The following is a 16,521-nucleotide window of genomic DNA, read 5'->3' as shown; positions in this document are numbered from 1 at the left end:
ATCCATTTGGATGGCGCTTGGGTTCAGGGCCAGAAATGCAGCCTTGAGCTGCTGTGTTAAGCATTTTTGCACCTAGTCAGAGCTGTTCACTTTCCCGCACATGGCTTCGAAGAAGTCACATGTCCTTCCTGGGTCTCAGTCTGCTCATCTGTACAATGCAAGGGATAAAGAAGAGAGGGTACTTGAGGCGTGCTCTTGCCTATTCTCTATCCCAGCTGTTACCTGGGGGTGCTGTAGGAGAGAAGGGCTCATGTGAGTGGCCTGGCTTCTTTGGGAACAAGACAAGATTGCAGTGGACGTCAGTTGTTGGGCACAGGGCAGCTGTGCCTGCATTCCCCAGTGGCAACTGTGGGCTGCAAGGGCCATCTGTCCTTGGTGGTGAGATCACAGCCCTTCCTCTGTGAGGTGCACCTCGCCAATGAACCACAGCACGATGCCTGTTTGCACAACTGTGTGGTGCCCAGAAGAGCAGTTCATTCCTCGCAGCTTCAATTGGTGCAGCTGCAGCTGACTGCTCTCTCTCTCCAGACCTCTGGGGAGCAGGCTGGGTGCGGGGAGAGGGGAGCTGAAGAGGGCATGCTGGTGCTGCAGTGGCTACTGCCGGACAGGGATTGCTGATAAAAGTGTCCCGCACTGAGGTTCTATTTTGCTTTGTTTTTAATTCCATTTTTGTTTCTTTCTCTCTCTTTCCTTTTTCTTGTGTACTCTCAAACGCTCCGTGCAATCTCCATCCTCTTGCAAGCAGTGCCCCAGATGCCCTTACTGAGCTGTGGCTGGGAACCCAGAGCTTCATGAGTGGCTCGGGGAGGCACAGGTCACGGTTTACAAGGCTCAAAGGCAAGCCAGTGGGCAGTGAACACAGAGTGACATGGGGAGGAGGGGAGGAAGGTAGGGGAGAGGGGAAGGGAAGGACGAGGTAGAAGAGGCTTCCTTTCCTTAGCTGCCTACTGTGCTGTGAGGGATCAGGTAGATGCTGACACACACCCTCTCATGCTTCCTGCCTTGTTGAGTTTCTTGCCCATATTCCTAACTCAGCTACCTGCTCTTGAACATACTACATATCTTTTCCGTCTCCCTTCTTAGAGCCTGAAGAACAAGCCACCAACAATGTCCTGTGGTTGCTGAATGCATGGTGTCTTTTATTCCTCAAACCAGAGGTGCTCATCTGAATTCTCTCTCCTTCATGGTAAAGGAGACTGAGGTTGAAGAGCAAGTCACAACGTCCTGTGGTTGCTGAATGCATGGTGTCATTTATTCCTCAAACCAGAGGTGTTCATCTAAATTCTTTCTCCTTCACAGTAAAGGAGACTGAGGTTCGAGATCATTAGTTGAAATTTACCAGCCAGTCTTTCTCACCAAAGCCCAGACTGTGTCATTGTGTGGCTGGGGAAAAGGGGCCAGGCAGCAGGGCTCAGAGGGCAGTGCATACTTACAGGGGGAGAGGTTATATCAGGAGGGGTGGACATGTCTCCAAAAAGTTCTAATTGGGTCACAGCCTGAAAAGACACAGAGAGAATCATATAAGCAGGAGAGTGAATGCTGCTGGGCTTGCTTTAAAATGTTAGATTGTGAGAATCTCCTTTCCTCCATATTCACCATGTAAACGGTGAGGCCAGTCGTTTACTACTGCATCTCATGGTCCCAAGGCAACACGCTTGGAAAGAACCAGAATCAATCTACTTCTCTATGCTGTTTTTCTAGGCTTCTTGAGTGCTACCCATTTGCTACAAGCAGTGTTAACAGCGCTTCATCCTTATATACCATCAAACGCCAAAAACTATGGACAGAAATGCAGTCCAGAGACTGGTTTCTCTCCAGAGTGGGAACCACCCATCTAAAAACCATCCACCTGTAAGAATGACAAAGGATGACTACGGGGTCCTCTCCCAGTTAGTGCTCCCACAGCACTAGCCCTGAGAGCTAGGAACCATTATTCACACTTTCAGTAAAGAAACTGATTCGCATAGAGATTACACCAAGGTTATCCAGGTCAGGATGTCAGGATTTGTATTTTCTATATAGAGAGCATGCAGGCAAACACGCATTCCTCCCGAAGTCTGTCTTTGGGATAAAAAATGTGGTTGGATGAAAAGAAAACATTTCATTTAATACCAGCAAGGGCATCAAAACCAGCCCAGTATACACACTATCAATCACTCCCAGGAACTCCATCCCTACAGACACTGGACCATCCATCTTCCCATCCATCATATGGGGTATGTGAGGGAGCCTGGCCATAGAGCAGAAGAACCCTTTTAAGATACACTTAGAAATTAATCTGCATACACTTTAGCTTCAGGGACCATAGGGATTCTTTGGCCAGGAACCAAATGTCCTGACTTAATTATGCAAAGCACATAATCACACACCTTATGCGAGCCTGTCCACTGAGCAAAAACTATTTTCCATTCATCTTCAGATCTTAAGCGAGGGCTCGTGATGCAGGCAGCCACAAAACCCAGTTACCAGAAGGTACAGGAAGATGTTGGCTGCCCTGCTACTCTGGTCCCCCACTGACACTCAGCTCTTGCATGGTCATAGTTGGAGCTATAGGATTCATACCAAAAGAGGAACGACCATTTCCTCCGATGAGTGAGGCAGCTCTGAGCTCAGGAGAAGGCCCCATTGCGGGGTGTGCATGTTGCTTCTAACCATTTCAAGCACCGCTCAAGCTTCTCTTCCTCAGCTGGACGATGGAATTGATAATATCCCCTTATATGTTATAGATTCACCATCCCTAATTTGAAAACACAAAACCTCAAATATTCCAAATCCCAAGCATTCTAAGTGTTGCTATGATGCCATAACTGGAAAATTCCACACTGGACTCCTTGTAAGGGTCATGATAAAAATGCTGGGACACTAAACACGCTGTATGAAGTCACATACAAGGTATGGATAGAGGTTATATATGAGGCAGAACGGAATTTTGTATTTAGACTTTGGTTCAGTCCCCAAGGTATGCCATTCTGAATATGTCAAAACAAAGTGTTTTGCTGCTACCTAAGAACACAACATTCTTCCCTCCAAACCCTGAAGAAGCATAAGGTGCTGGGCACTGCACTAGGTGTTAGGGCACAGAACGGGGAACGGCCAAGCCCCAACTGCAGGGAGTGATGGTCTGTGGGGGACGGTAGTCCACAGATGCAGATCCCTTGAAGGTTACATGACAGGAAGGGGTGACCAAAGTCTCTGTGGGGGCAACTGGAACCCAGTCTACTAGGGGCAGAGAATTTAGTCAGAGTTTTCCAAAGGAAACAGCCTGTCTCTAAATCCTACAGGAGGGGTACAGTTAGCCTGGTGACAAAGAAGAGGAAGGACCCTGAAGATATATGGAACTCCACAAGCCAGGGAGAGCACTGGGGAGGTGTGGTTTGGTTTGGTGTTCCCAGCATGCCGCTCTCCTGGGAGATGAGCAGACAAGGGAACTGGACAAGGCTGAAGAGGCACTTGGGTACTTCTCACAGTCTTCCCTCCGACTCTCTCCTAACAGCTTTCCTCTCACACGGTGACAATCCAGCAGCTGGCGTGCACATGGCCACTGACAGCAGGGTGTGCTCCTAAATCTGGACTCTCTTATTTTCTTCCGAAAGCCTTCTTTGGCCTGCCAACATCTCCCGATATGGCGAAACCTAGCCTTTGGTTCCTTCTCCTTCTGCATAAAAGACAAACTACTTAATGAATTCAACTGAAGCTTCTGGGCTTCCTGGAGTTTGGATCTCCATGCTTATAAAATGGCTCAGAACTATTTTCAGCACTGGGAAAATATTAAAATGAAGTTAATAATTAAGTCACACAATTTACATCTCAAATGTGTTGAACTCACGGCATACTTTTACTAACATCGTAAAGATAATTTATTGGCTAATTTTCTCCTTAAGCACAACTTTTAAAATAACCTTCTTTCTTGAGATATAGCCCTTCTTCTTGCCAAATGATTTTCACTCAAGGATTAAACGAGAAAAACATGGGGAGGCATAAAACATAGGCTGTTATTTCGTTTCATTGGATTTGCTGTTTAAATAGAACCCTGAGTTAATTAAATTTTATAGAAAAAGGGGGTTCTTAGGCCATAAAATTAAAAATAATCTGAATAATCCCATATGATTGAGAATCAGGAACAGTATCTATTTTCACGGCCCTCCCCCATGTGAACTCCGGCCGCTTACTTGTAACCTAATAAACCATGTTCCATCTGAAAATACTGTCCTCATCCATCATTTTAAAGGCCTCAAGAGAATAAAGCTAAGAGTTCACATTTGTAAAACACTTTACAGCTCACAATAAGCTTTCCCATACATTATCATCATGTCTGACACCCCCTGAGCCCAGGGAAGTCAGCTCCATCGCCAGTCTATACTTTACAGATGGGTTAACTGAGGCTGAGGTGAGTGACCTGCTTGGGATCAGCTTGGGAAAAGGAGTTCGGGGTGCATTGTCCTGCAGAGCAACCAGACCCCTTTTCAATCTGTCTGCTGATTCCCCAAGCCCTGGTCAGCTTTGTTTAATGGTGGTAGTTAGCTTTATGATATCTCTAATCAGAAGCCAGGGTTCCCAACAGACCTGCTATGGTGAACACCCATGAGAGGCTATTTGCATCTTCAGCTCCAGATGTGTGCTCATGATAGAGGAGGGACCTACCTACCACCCAAGCATTGCGAAGGTCTTCTGTACAGATGTAACTATAGGTGGCAGATGGGTTTCTTTTAGAAGATACTGGAATTTTCCAGTAGTAGGTGGAGTGAGGCTGAGGCTGCCATGGCCAGTGATGGAGATAAGAAGCTGACAGGTTTGGGTCAAGCCCCTCAATATCTCCATCAGGCCTGGCCCTGGCCTAGTCACTTTGATTTGAACAAGTGGCAGTTTCTCAGGTATATAGAACCCTGGAAAACTGCTGGCTCAAGATTAGTCCCTGGCCCTTCTTTCAACATGATGGCAGTGAGTAGCCCTGTAACCCCCTGAGGAGAAGTTTCCATGACACAATCGAAGAAGGATGAGATGTCCTGGGCTGGCCCCCCCAACACATTCTCTCAAAGGCTCAATCCCTATGTTTTGGGTATAGGAGATCCTAGGATCCTTCAGGAAATGTACAGGGATTCTTATCATACATTGTCTACTGTGCTAAAAGAAGGGACATAGACCCAAGGACAGCATGCTCCTGCCCCTGTTTTCAGGAGCTGGATGCTTTATGGAAGACAGGCCTATACATTTAGTCCACACAGTGCTAAGGAGGGCAGAGCACAGAGAGTCTGAAAGGAAACCATCTGGGGCCTCTGCATGAGCTCCTTCTACAGTCACTCATTCTTTTCCTCACTGCCTTCTCACTGGTCTATCAGGACACAAATAAAGATTTTGTTGTATCCTCCCCCCGCCCAGAATGTCTGGAATGTGTTAGGAGACCTCTAAAATACTGGTTGAATGAAACTAAGGGGTGCTATTGCCTTTCCATTTCCCCTTATGTTACACACACACACACACACACACACACACACACACACACTTCCTTATCAGTATCTCCTCACACACACACACACAACATACATACACACTCTCTCTCACACACACACACACACACTTCCCTATCAGTATCTCATCACACACACACACTCGCTCACACACACTCCCCCATAAGTATCTCATCACACACACACACACACACACATAAACATACATACACACTCACACACACACATACTTCCTTATCAGTATCTCATTACACACACACAGACATACACACTCCCCTGTAAGTATCTCATCATACACACGCACACCGTTTGTACATACACTCTTACTACTGGACCCATGACATCTTTAGTTTTCCTGTGAACATTGCAATGGGCACCTTTGAGCAGTACAGAATAGAAAAATTGCCATTTATGCAGGTAGACGAGGACATGATGGGACGGACACATGAGGATAGTCAGAAGAACTCTGATTTAACAGGACCCTGGAGGTCTTACCTTGGTTGCCTGAAGCAGCTCATCAAAATCCACTGACAGATTTCTGTTCTGTAACCACAAGGCATGATTGATGAACATGAAATGAGTGATGGTCCAACAACATGAAACAGTTAAACAGACAGGGCCCTCTCATTCTTACCGGCGTGGCTGCAGCAAAGCGCTCTTCAAAATCGTCCAATGGCTGGCTACTCTGCAAGTGCAAGGGATGATGAATGAGGAGGGAGTGAATGACATACAAATGACATGGATTTATGAGTTTAATGATGATGGTAGCTATGGTTTACACTCCCGTGGTCTCAAGTAGGCGGGAGCAGATTCTGATGTATGGCGAAAACCCTGGGATATGTTTTCAGCATAACCAGATGATAAAGCACAGGCCTGATTGGGAGATACAGCAACAGCATGTCTGTAACTCTAAAGTCCATCTTCCTGTAATTATGCACACCACTCAGCTTGGTGCAGCAGTGCCTATAGGTAAGAGCAAGGTGTCTACAGTGGACAGTCGGCCTTGAAAATGAAGATGTGCCATCATATGATATTAGCCAAACTCAACTGTTTTTTATTGGCAGTTCTTTTAGTTGTTAACAGTATACAAAACAGTGAGTTCCATTATGACATTTTCATATTTGTATGCATATACACACATATCTACACACACACTCACCACCAACCAGTTGTGCCCATCTTTTGTGCCAGCTCTTCTCTTTACTCAACAATCTCTTCCCACCCCGCTAAGCTCAGTGGTCCCTACTTTCCTAAGCCCAGCTGAATGCCACCTCTGCTATGAAACTCCTTCCTCTTAGAGTCCTCAGAACCTCAGCTGCACCTGTTCTGTTGAGAGTTCTCTCATGTGTGCATTTCATTCCCAAATGCCCTGCAGCTCCCAAGGGAGGGTCTAACACATAACACTGGCCAACAGGAATGAATGAATCTGCGTATGAACAAGTGGCTGGCAGCTGGCCAAAACTAACTCTTCCCTTAACTTTTAATTCTACTGCATATATTATGTATCATACAAAATGTATAATATCTAGTACACAGGCATATTTTTAATAACATTGTTTTGGTCTATACATACAAGCTAATTATTCTTTGGATAATTTCCAAGTAGCTCAATGTTAGTAGAGTCTGTATCTACTGGCATTCAAATTGAGTCATTGCGCATGTGAAGAGAGATGACAGGGCTTCCTAATTTTGAGTAGGGCTCAGTGTTGGCAATGGAGGAATGGGGAGACTGTTGTCCCCCATTTGCCAAAATCGCCTGCACTCTGTCCACAGAAATTGTGACTGCTACTTCCCTCATTCCCATCCACAGGATGTAGAGCCGGGCAGGAGAATCAACATGCCCAGGACCACTGCCATTCAGAACAACCATCCATAAATCCTGCCACCTGTCTCCACCAGGGTCTGTCTCCCCATGGTTCACCTGTGGCGATGACAAGATGAAAAGTCACGATTGCAATAACTACAGAAATACTCCTTCCACTCCTGTTGGCACTGATAATTATTAGTATTGTTATTTAGCCACAGGTGTGTGGGGCTGTGGGAAGAGAGCAACAGTCTAGGAGACCATGTAATCTATGGTGTGGCCTAGAAGGTTAAGGTTATGTCGCTACATCCTTTATAAATTCCAATACTCCTGGGGATTTATGGCAGGGCCCCTACCAACTAGCTCTGGGTCATAACTTTTAATAAAAACATTTTTTAGTGTCCAAAATCTCATTACATCTGTCCAATATAAAAAAGCAAATGGCTTCAGAACATGATGGATGAATTAAATAAATTTGAAAAACAGCCCGTGGTGGAGTCTCATAAAAGCCTCACCATGTCCCACATAATGAAAACGTGGGAGGACTTCTAGCATCGCATGCAGCTGTCACCTTCCTGGTGACAGAAGAGGTGGCCTCTGGGGAGTTGCAGAGGTGAGGCGTGATGGGTGATTTCTGTACATTCAGAAGAAGATCAGTCTAGGAATCTAGATGAACACATCTATCTATGTATAAATACATAGATATCTACCTATGATAGATAGATAGATAGAGTTAGTCATGCCACCTCTTGGCCACATGACTCTGGAAGTCAAGGAGCCTCACCTTTCTCAATTTTTAGGTAGCACATACCTAAAAAAAGCCATTCTCTGAGTCTTACTGAGATGTATGTATGGTTTTGTTTGGTATTAGTCACAATGTAGATGTTAAATAAACCAGAGCCATTATTTAGTATCATCTCCTATCTCTTGGTTCATTTTAACAACATTTCTACACAGGCTTTATAACATGAGGAAACTATTGTTACATGGTGTTTGGGACTAGAATGAGTAACCTTTAGTCTGTTCTTGACTCCATTTCCTCCTCCTGGCCTTGTTCCTAGGCGGTTTCAGCAGACCATCTTCTTCTAGGTGGTATCTCTGATACCTTTGGTTCTCTGCTGTCTGACTCTGGCTTGGTCAATGCCCCAGGCTCCTTCCTCCTGTCTGGTGTGGCCGTAGGTGACAGTGCACTTCATCTGGCCAGTGGAGAGGTACTTCTATGCAATGACCCCTTTCCCAGCTGTGACCCGTGTCTAGGGCCTGGAATCCATCCCCTTGCGTCCCACACCCCCAGCACTTGCTTTACCCACACTTAACACTATGTTACAGCTTGGCTTAGCAATTATCTGCAATTATCACTCTTAAAAGTGACAAATATCCCAGGACCTCACATTCTGAGGAGAGATTTAAGGGACTATATTCTCCTACACTGTTTCAGAACTCTTCATAAAGACACCAAAATAAAGTTCCTATGGGGAGTTTCCTTTCCCACAGTAGGGGCATGATGGTTCCACAACTGAGGAAGGGGAGAAAGAGGATCAGATTGATGGTGCTCTTGCAGTAAAAATGACTGTGGATGAGATAGGATGTGGGGCACAAATATCAAAAACGATGAAATCATATTTATGGCTGACAAGTCAGGAACTTGACATGGTTTATAATATAATCTTGGGCTGCAGAGCACAATCCTGTGGGGAGGCGTTTACAAAACTCTGAGACCTGAGCCCCAGTCTCTGATCTCTGATTCTGCTGGAGGGGAGGGTATGGGGGGGCAGCTGATTTTGCCAGGATTCCAGAGATCCCCAGTGACTCTGATGTGTGGCTGGCTTTTCAAATTGCTGTGCTGGGGAATGAATTCTCTTCAGGAATAATCAGTGAACATCCTACTGGGAGAACCAAAGGCATCTTGATTGATTAGGTAATGGATTAATTAATGCCTTCAACAAACATTCCCAGTGTATTTCCCACCTGCCAGGACCTAGGCAGGTGCTGGAGACACGGTGATGACTAACTAATACATGGTTTGTGCTCTCAGCAGGGCCAAGATGTGTGGTCCTTGTCGTCCAAGGTGGACAGGAGTGCTCATATGGGAGGACACAGGCTTTTAGCTCTAAACTAGGACCTAGGCCAAGGCTGCAAAAGAATCAATTCGATTATCCATTTAGAGGGCCCAGGAGGAATGGATTAACTTAAGTGATTTGTAACTGTGCACAGGTGGGTAGTATTAAGGACACCTAGTGATTACAGGCACCCGAATGCATGCTACTTTCCCGAGTGCATGATTTAACAAGCAAGGCACATGCTAATTAAGACTAATTCTCACTGGGATACTAGCAGTTTATTCTCCTCACCACCTTCAGCAGAGAGGAGATGGCCACTTTCTACTTCTTAGGAGACAGTCAAGAAAAGCTCTGCTTGGCAACTGAACAATAGGGTAGGGGCAGCTGAGGCAGGATGATAAGCTGTGATGTTGACTTGGGATTCTACCCTAGAGCAGCAGTGTCTGGTAGAACTATGATGATGGAAAGTCCTGCATTTCTCCTGTCCAATCTGGAGAGAGGCGTATGCTAGCTTCTGCAGATCTGCTTAATGAGAGTGAATTTGAAAACTTCCTTCGGATTAGTTTCAACTTAAGTAGCCACATGTGGCTAGTGACAGCCGCAGGAGCTAACACAGCCAGACAGAAAATGTATGAAAAAGGAAGAGGTCAGCCATACTTCCAGTGATGGCCACTTTCTCAACACTTAGACACCTCATCCGTGTGCAGTTTCTTCAATTCTTTTGGAGGATCTTCCACACTTGCACTGACTGCAATTCTTCCTTGGGAGAGTTCAGTTCCTTGCTATGTCTAGGCAGTACCATGAAATCATCAAATTCAGTTTGCACAGATAGCAACCGCTTTCTGGATCTCAGATTTCTCCTTGTCTGGGCTAATCCAGAGCCAGGGACTTGTGGGGCATTTAAAGGGAAGTTTCAAGTGGAAATTCATGAAGCCTCATCAACAATCAAATGAAATAGAATTCCAGTTAACGCCCGAGCGTGCCAGGCCTTACAAGATGTGGGGCTTGACACTCTTGCTAGACTCAGCGCCAGAGTCTAATGGGGGGGGGGTAGTGCTAGCATGGAGACCTGGCTTTGGGGTGACTGAAATCCTGTCTCTAATTACCCCATCCTGGGACTCCTTTTGCAGCCCAAAGCCCTTCTTCCGCCAGCTACTGTCGCAGGACAGTTCTGAGGAATGTCTGGACGCTTGACCAGACATGCTTGAATGCCGTAATGAAGATGGCATCCTTCTTCAAAGAGCACATGGTAGGCTCTGTCTATAGTCCCTCAGACAACAAAACATGACATCTTACTTTCTTGAAGTTGCACCTTGTTGTTGCTCTTTTGAGATTTTGAGAGACGGTCTTGCTATGTTCTGGTCTGGAACTGTGTAGAACAAGCTTTGTAGTAATCCTCCTGCCTCTGCCTTCTGAGACCGGAGTGCTGGGTTTACAGGTGTGTGCCACCATGCCTGGCTTGACTGTGCTGGCATTGTGAGAAGTGATGAAGGGGACAGAGCTCACCCAGGACACCAAACAGACCTCAGAAGACTGGTGTGAAGGGGCAGGGATAGCCCAGGCAAAGACTCCGAGTCTACATTCTTTATCTTCCCATTTTCATCTCATGTGAAGAAAACCTGATGTGCCTGCATTTCAAAGCAGAGTGGCTTAAAGGAGAAGAACGGATGGTTTTAGGAGACAGGGGAGTGGAAGGAGATGTAGGAACAGCAGCTTCAGTACAAAATGCTGTCCCTTGTCTGGCCACATCCTGGGGAAGCGCCTTCAGTCCTGAAACCCCCCACCCCCCATACAGACACCCAGGTTCCTGCTTGTGAACTTTCCTCCACTTTTGAACAGGGACAAGAGTGGACTGTTCTGGATCCACCCCATCAAACTCTTTTCTCTTCTTGCCACCTCTGACATGAAGACTATATAAACTGATGAACTGAGTGCTCCATGGTATGGATAAGGGGAAGGTTTCCATTGGAGATATGCAGGAGAGAACAGCCAGAGGCGTCTGGAAGAGCAGAGCAGAGAGAGAAAGAAGCAGACTGAACATGGCCAGAGACTGGACCTGGCCATGAGAGAAGCAGAGAGATAGAGAGAGGAGAGAGAGAGAGATGAAAATAAAGCATGTGGGCCAAAGAAGAGCTAGGTACTTGTGATACTGAGGGAACATGGGGAACAGCATGTGTTTTGACATGCTAACAGGCATTACAGATAACTATTGTTCCTTCTGCCAGTGAAAGGGAACATGACTCCTTTGGCAAAGCGGGACTTGCTTCACAAGTTCCTGAGAAATGTTTGTTTGTCTCTTCTTCTTCTTCTTCTTCTTCTTCTTCTTCTTCTTCTTCTTCTTCTTCTTCTTCTTCTTCTTCTTCTTCTTCTTTCTTCTTCCTTCTCCTCCTTCTCCTTCCTTCCTTCCTTCCTTTTTTGTCTTGTTCTTTTGTTTAACCACCAGAATTTGGGGAAACAGTTTCCTTTGGATGTGACAGAGAGTCTCCAGGCTTTTATGCCTAAATTTTCTCAAACATACCCAATATAAAAATATACATGGGGATAAGGTTTATGGAACCATGTACAGGCTAGTAATGATTCTGTAGGGAGATACAAACAGCTGGATATCAGTGACAAAGTGAAGGAGTTGTGGACTATCTTGGCTGAGAAATGATGGTACTAGTGTTTGAGTAACTGGGGGTGGTGATGGTAATGCCTGCCATGTGACTGAGAGTCATGTGTTCCTCCAAGCCATGTCCATCTACTAATCATCTTTGACCCACTAAGTGTCTACAATGGTCCTGCCCTTCTATCGCAAGGGAAACAAGAGAAACCAGGCAATTTACACACAGCCAGGGTTATTAATGAGACAATTCATGCACAGCCTTTAGTATGTGCTGCCCAGTGAAAAGTCATGACATGATTCAAGTGCATAGTACTACTTCCTACCCACTGTCTGTACCATTAAACACACAGCATCCAGCTCAGTCTCAATAGGTGGGTGATGCACGATGTTGGGAAGACTTTGAGCCACAGCATATTAGGGAATAGATGGTGGTGATGGTGGGATCCTACAGGCACAGGGGATGATGCAGCTATTTCAGTGGTGACACCAAGAGGGCTAGTGATGGGCTGGGGTGGAAGCACTGAGAATCCTGTAGCTGTTCAGCTGCTGAGGAGTTCTAGGAAGGACTGTGCACTTGCACTCCTAGAGACTTCTGGGACCTCTATCCAATCTGTGACCTCATGTGGAAGCCAGAAGATCCAACATCAACAGGAGGACTTAGAACTTCCTGTTCCCCTCCTTTGGCTGGAGGAGCAGGCTGAGAGATGACTCTGTTGTTTCTAAATGGCTTCAGACAGAACAAGCAGACTCGTACAGGGACAATGAGATCAGAAAACTAGAAACCGAAGGGGAATGGTTTCCAAAAGCTCAGTTATTTCTTCCTAACTCTTTCTTCCTTTCTCCCTTCTCCTTTTAAAAATCTATTATCCTGTGTCCACACTAGCCAAAACTCAAGGAGTTTTCAAAACCTCCTAACAAGATTTGGCATGGCTTCAGGACTCGCAAAGGGAGTGAATTGGAGTCACAGGAATGTGAAATTGGCTCCTGTCAGCAGGCTGACAGGCTCTCAGCCCACTTCTCAGGCAGAGGGCAGGACACACAGCAGAACCCATCACTTCCCTTGATGCTATGTCTTCTTGGGGAGACCACTGCTGAGGTCCAGATGGTCCCCAAATGGTAACAAGAAATATTGGATGAAGTTGAGCCCAAACCGAGTGGCAAGAGGCAGAAGACGAGCAAATCAGAGGCAATCACAAACAGAGCGATGTCACAGCAAAGGAAAAAATAGCCAGCAGCCCTTGCCTGCTGATCTGACAGCCGCTCCTTGCAACATGGTTTCCCCTCCTCCTCCACAGGACAGCAGCTTACAAACATGGGAATTCATTTCACTATTTGGTCTTCTTTCTTGGATTTGCTTCTCATGAATCTGATGACCTGTGAACTCTCCCGAGTGTCTACCATGAGCCACGCACCAAGAGGCCCTGGAGCTGCCCCTCTGAGCTACAGCAAGTGAGGTTAGGGAAAACTGCGGATGACTAACTCAAGTCACGGTGCAGGGGGTGTCGCAACAGGGAACCATACCGAGCATTTTCACAGAGAATGTGCCGTTTCCAGTCACAATGCCATTCACAGAACAGAAGCCAACACCAGCCCCGGGGAACAGTCAAAGGAAGCTTTCTGTCATTGCTGGAACAGAATCTTCCAAGTTTACTCATCCCTTGAATTCTTTGTGGCAACATTAGGGAGCTGCTCATCTCATGAGGTCATGCTGAACATGATCTTGTGTCTTAATTAGGGTTACCATTGCTGTGATGAAACACCACAATCAAAATCAAGTTGGGGAGGAACGGGCTTATTTGGCTTACACTTCCACATCACTGTTTATTATCAAAGGAAGTCAGGACAGGAACTCAAAAAGGGCAGGAACTTGAAGGTAGGAGCTGATGCAGAGGCCGTGGAGGGGGTGCTGCTTACTGGCTTGCTCCTCATGGCTTGCTCAGCCTGCTTTCTTATAGAACCCAGAACTACCAGCCCAGGGATAGCATTATCGACAATAGGCTGGGTCCTCTGCCATCAATTACTAATTAAGAAAATGTCTTACAGCTAGATCTTATGAAGGAATTTTCTTAGTTGAGGTTCCCGCTGCTCATATAACTTTAGCTTGTGTCAAGTTGACAAAAAAAAACTATTCAGCACATTTTCCAAATTTGTTTTTTTGTTCATCTTCTGGTTTCTACACAGGCGCCAACACATGTCTAGAAACTGAAACTCCAGGCATACAACTTTTATGTGTGAGTTAGTTCCTGCTGTTATGGTAATCAAGAGTTTGAAAAAAATCAACCTAGAAAAGGCAGAGCTGGGCATAATGGATCATGCCTGTGAACCTAGCTAGCATTCAAGAGGATCACACGGGGGGTCAGCCTAAGCTACAGACTGAGACATTGTCTCAAGAAAGCTATCCAGGTAAATTCCAGGTTGACTTTGACTCACTAGTTTGGAGGTCCATCTATGGCTTATCGGCTCCACTGCTTTTGGTCAATGACCCATTGTAGAAGAATTGTGTGACAGAGTTAAACCACCTCCCTTATGGCCAGGAAGTAAAAAGCAAGTGTGGAGAAGAGTGTATAGTTCCTCAGTTCCTTTTGAGGGTAAACTTCCAGTGCCTGGCACCTCCCAATTGCCCCGCTCTTGCAAACATGCCTTTAGTGCCCTTGGGGGACACTGAACACGCCTGCTGTAACATTACCCATCTACCCCTCCGACGCTGTGAGCTCCAGGCATTCGTGTCGATTCTCTGTCTGGACTATCCTCTGGTCTCTCTGCCTCTGTCTGTACATAGCCTTCCCTTTTGTCCAAGCTGCTGTTTCGTTCTTACACTCTTACATCCATGGCACACACAGTGATCGAGTGACCTTAGACTGTATCTGGTGGGTTTTCGTCACCCTTGTTATCACAGCCAACCCCTCCCCTCAACCCAGGAACTGTTCCCCCACAGGATGTCACAATTTCTGAACTCCTTCCTGCCATGCTACGGACTACGACCCTGTCTTCCCTCTTCTCATCCTCCACCCAACCGTTATGTCCACTTTCAGGCCTTGGTCTTTACCCATCCTTATCCTGGCAGTCTTTCTCTGGTTGATTTCTCGCCCTAGTTCAGATCTTGGCATAGTTGTCACCTCTGGGACAAACCTCTCTGTACCACTATGTTTGGTTTATTGGGAGCACGCCCTGACGCTTGTCTGCTTACCTAACTGTTGGTGATCTTACCACGGAAGGAGACCTGGGTCCAAGAAGAAACATGGGCTGATTTTTAAGTCTCCCATCTTTACCACAGTGCCTGACACACAGGGGACACTCAACAATCTACATGGAATAGATGAAGGGTGCATGCTGGATAGAATGATGGATAGATGCCTCGAGAATTTCAGGTTTCAGGAGGTGACTTCCAGCACTGCAGACACGGGACTGTTATAACAAAGAGGACACTGTGCACACGCCTGCAGGGACAAGGCAGTCCGCTTCTGCCATTCTGAAACCTGGACTCCGGTTTGTATTTCTTCTCCTGCTTGGTCTCTGGTCCCAGGTTACTCTGGAGTGCTGTGTAGCTAGTGAACGAAGATGATCTCACACAGACATGCTTCCTCACATGTTGTAGTGTGTGTCCTGTGAGACTCTTTAAGTAAAAACAGTCTATCTTGGGTAGGGCCACAGTTGGTTGGCACTGTTATTTCTGGTTCTCTCTCTCTCTCTCTCTCTCTCTCTCTCTCTCTCTCTCTCTCTCTCTCTCTCTCTCTCTCTCTTTCTCTCTCTCACACACACACACACACACACACACACACGCACACGCACGCGCACACACACACACACACACACACACACACACACACGCACACACACTCCTCTCAAGCAAACCTCCAATGTAGACTAGAAAGGAAACAATGGCTCACACAGTAACATTGAGACCTCATGTCTTCTTGGCCTGGCAGAGGGTTGTACAGGGCAATGGTAATTCCAGCTGATGCTCAGATGGAGCTTCTTCACGTGCAGCAGACACTATTCTAAGCACTTTCATGTAGAAACTAATATTATCACAACTGACGTGGGCACTGTCACTACCCCCATTTTCAGAGGCAGAAGCAGAAGCATAAGAAGCCTAATCACTTGTCCCATGTCACACGGCAAGAAAATGGCAGAGTGGGCTAGCTTTGGAATACACACACTTAAGTATCAGGCTATAGCGAAGAGGGCAAAAGGTAAAAGATAATCTATGTCATAAGACCAAGGTAAGTGGCAAGGTTTGGAAGGAACAGACATGAGGGCCATTTTTGGAGCCAGTCCTAATACAGGACAGCCTGGTCCTTGTGGAAGGTGTGGCCAGCTGATACAAGTGTCAGCTCCCCAGAGATGCTTAGAGAAGAGGGCCAGGACACCTGGGTGAAGGAGCAGAGAACATCATACAAAGAGCCAAAGGGACAAGGCAGAGACCGGGCAGTACAGGAACAGGAAGAAGAAACCGCAACCGTGGCCTGAGAGCGTGCAAGGTGGGAAGGAGGACTATTCTGAGAGATGAGGATGGAGATGTTGCTAACTCACATGGGAGAAAATGATGATAAACCAACAGAACTGTAAGCAGAATTGGAGGAAGTG

The 16,521-nt window shown here is 46.3% G+C and overlaps 1 protein-coding gene and 1 long non-coding RNA gene across 6 annotated transcripts in view; one reads left to right on the top strand and one right to left on the bottom strand.

Annotated features, from left to right (window-relative positions):
- The window catches only part of Dab1 (DAB adaptor protein 1), a 385,138-nt gene that overhangs the window by 22,322 nt on the left and 346,295 nt on the right, over nt 1–16,521 (bottom strand). For 3 of the 5 annotated variants that reach the window (XM_059254601.1, XM_059254602.1, XM_059254604.1), the window contains 3 exons: nt 6,100–6,150; nt 5,961–6,008; nt 1,434–1,496 (listed from right to left, as the gene is read on the bottom strand). In XM_059254601.1, the coding sequence (XP_059110584.1) occupies nt 1,434–1,496; nt 5,961–6,008; nt 6,100–6,150 (162 nt within the window). The remainder of the gene's footprint in view (nt 1–1,433; nt 1,497–5,960; nt 6,009–6,099; nt 6,151–16,521) is intronic. The other 2 variants (XM_059254603.1, XM_059254605.1) reach the window with 1 other exon arrangement.
- LOC131903824 (uncharacterized) lies at nt 2,794–3,799 on the top strand. The gene is made up of 2 exons (XR_009377616.1): nt 2,794–2,892; nt 3,494–3,799. It is a non-coding gene; the product is annotated as an uncharacterized LOC131903824 (long non-coding RNA).

The sequence above is a fragment of the Peromyscus eremicus genome, chromosome 2 (assembly GCF_949786415.1).
Source record: "Peromyscus eremicus chromosome 2, PerEre_H2_v1, whole genome shotgun sequence".
NCBI classification, from domain to species: Eukaryota; Metazoa; Chordata; class Mammalia; order Rodentia; family Cricetidae; genus Peromyscus; species Peromyscus eremicus.
This window is presented reverse-complemented; position numbering and strand designations above follow the sequence as displayed.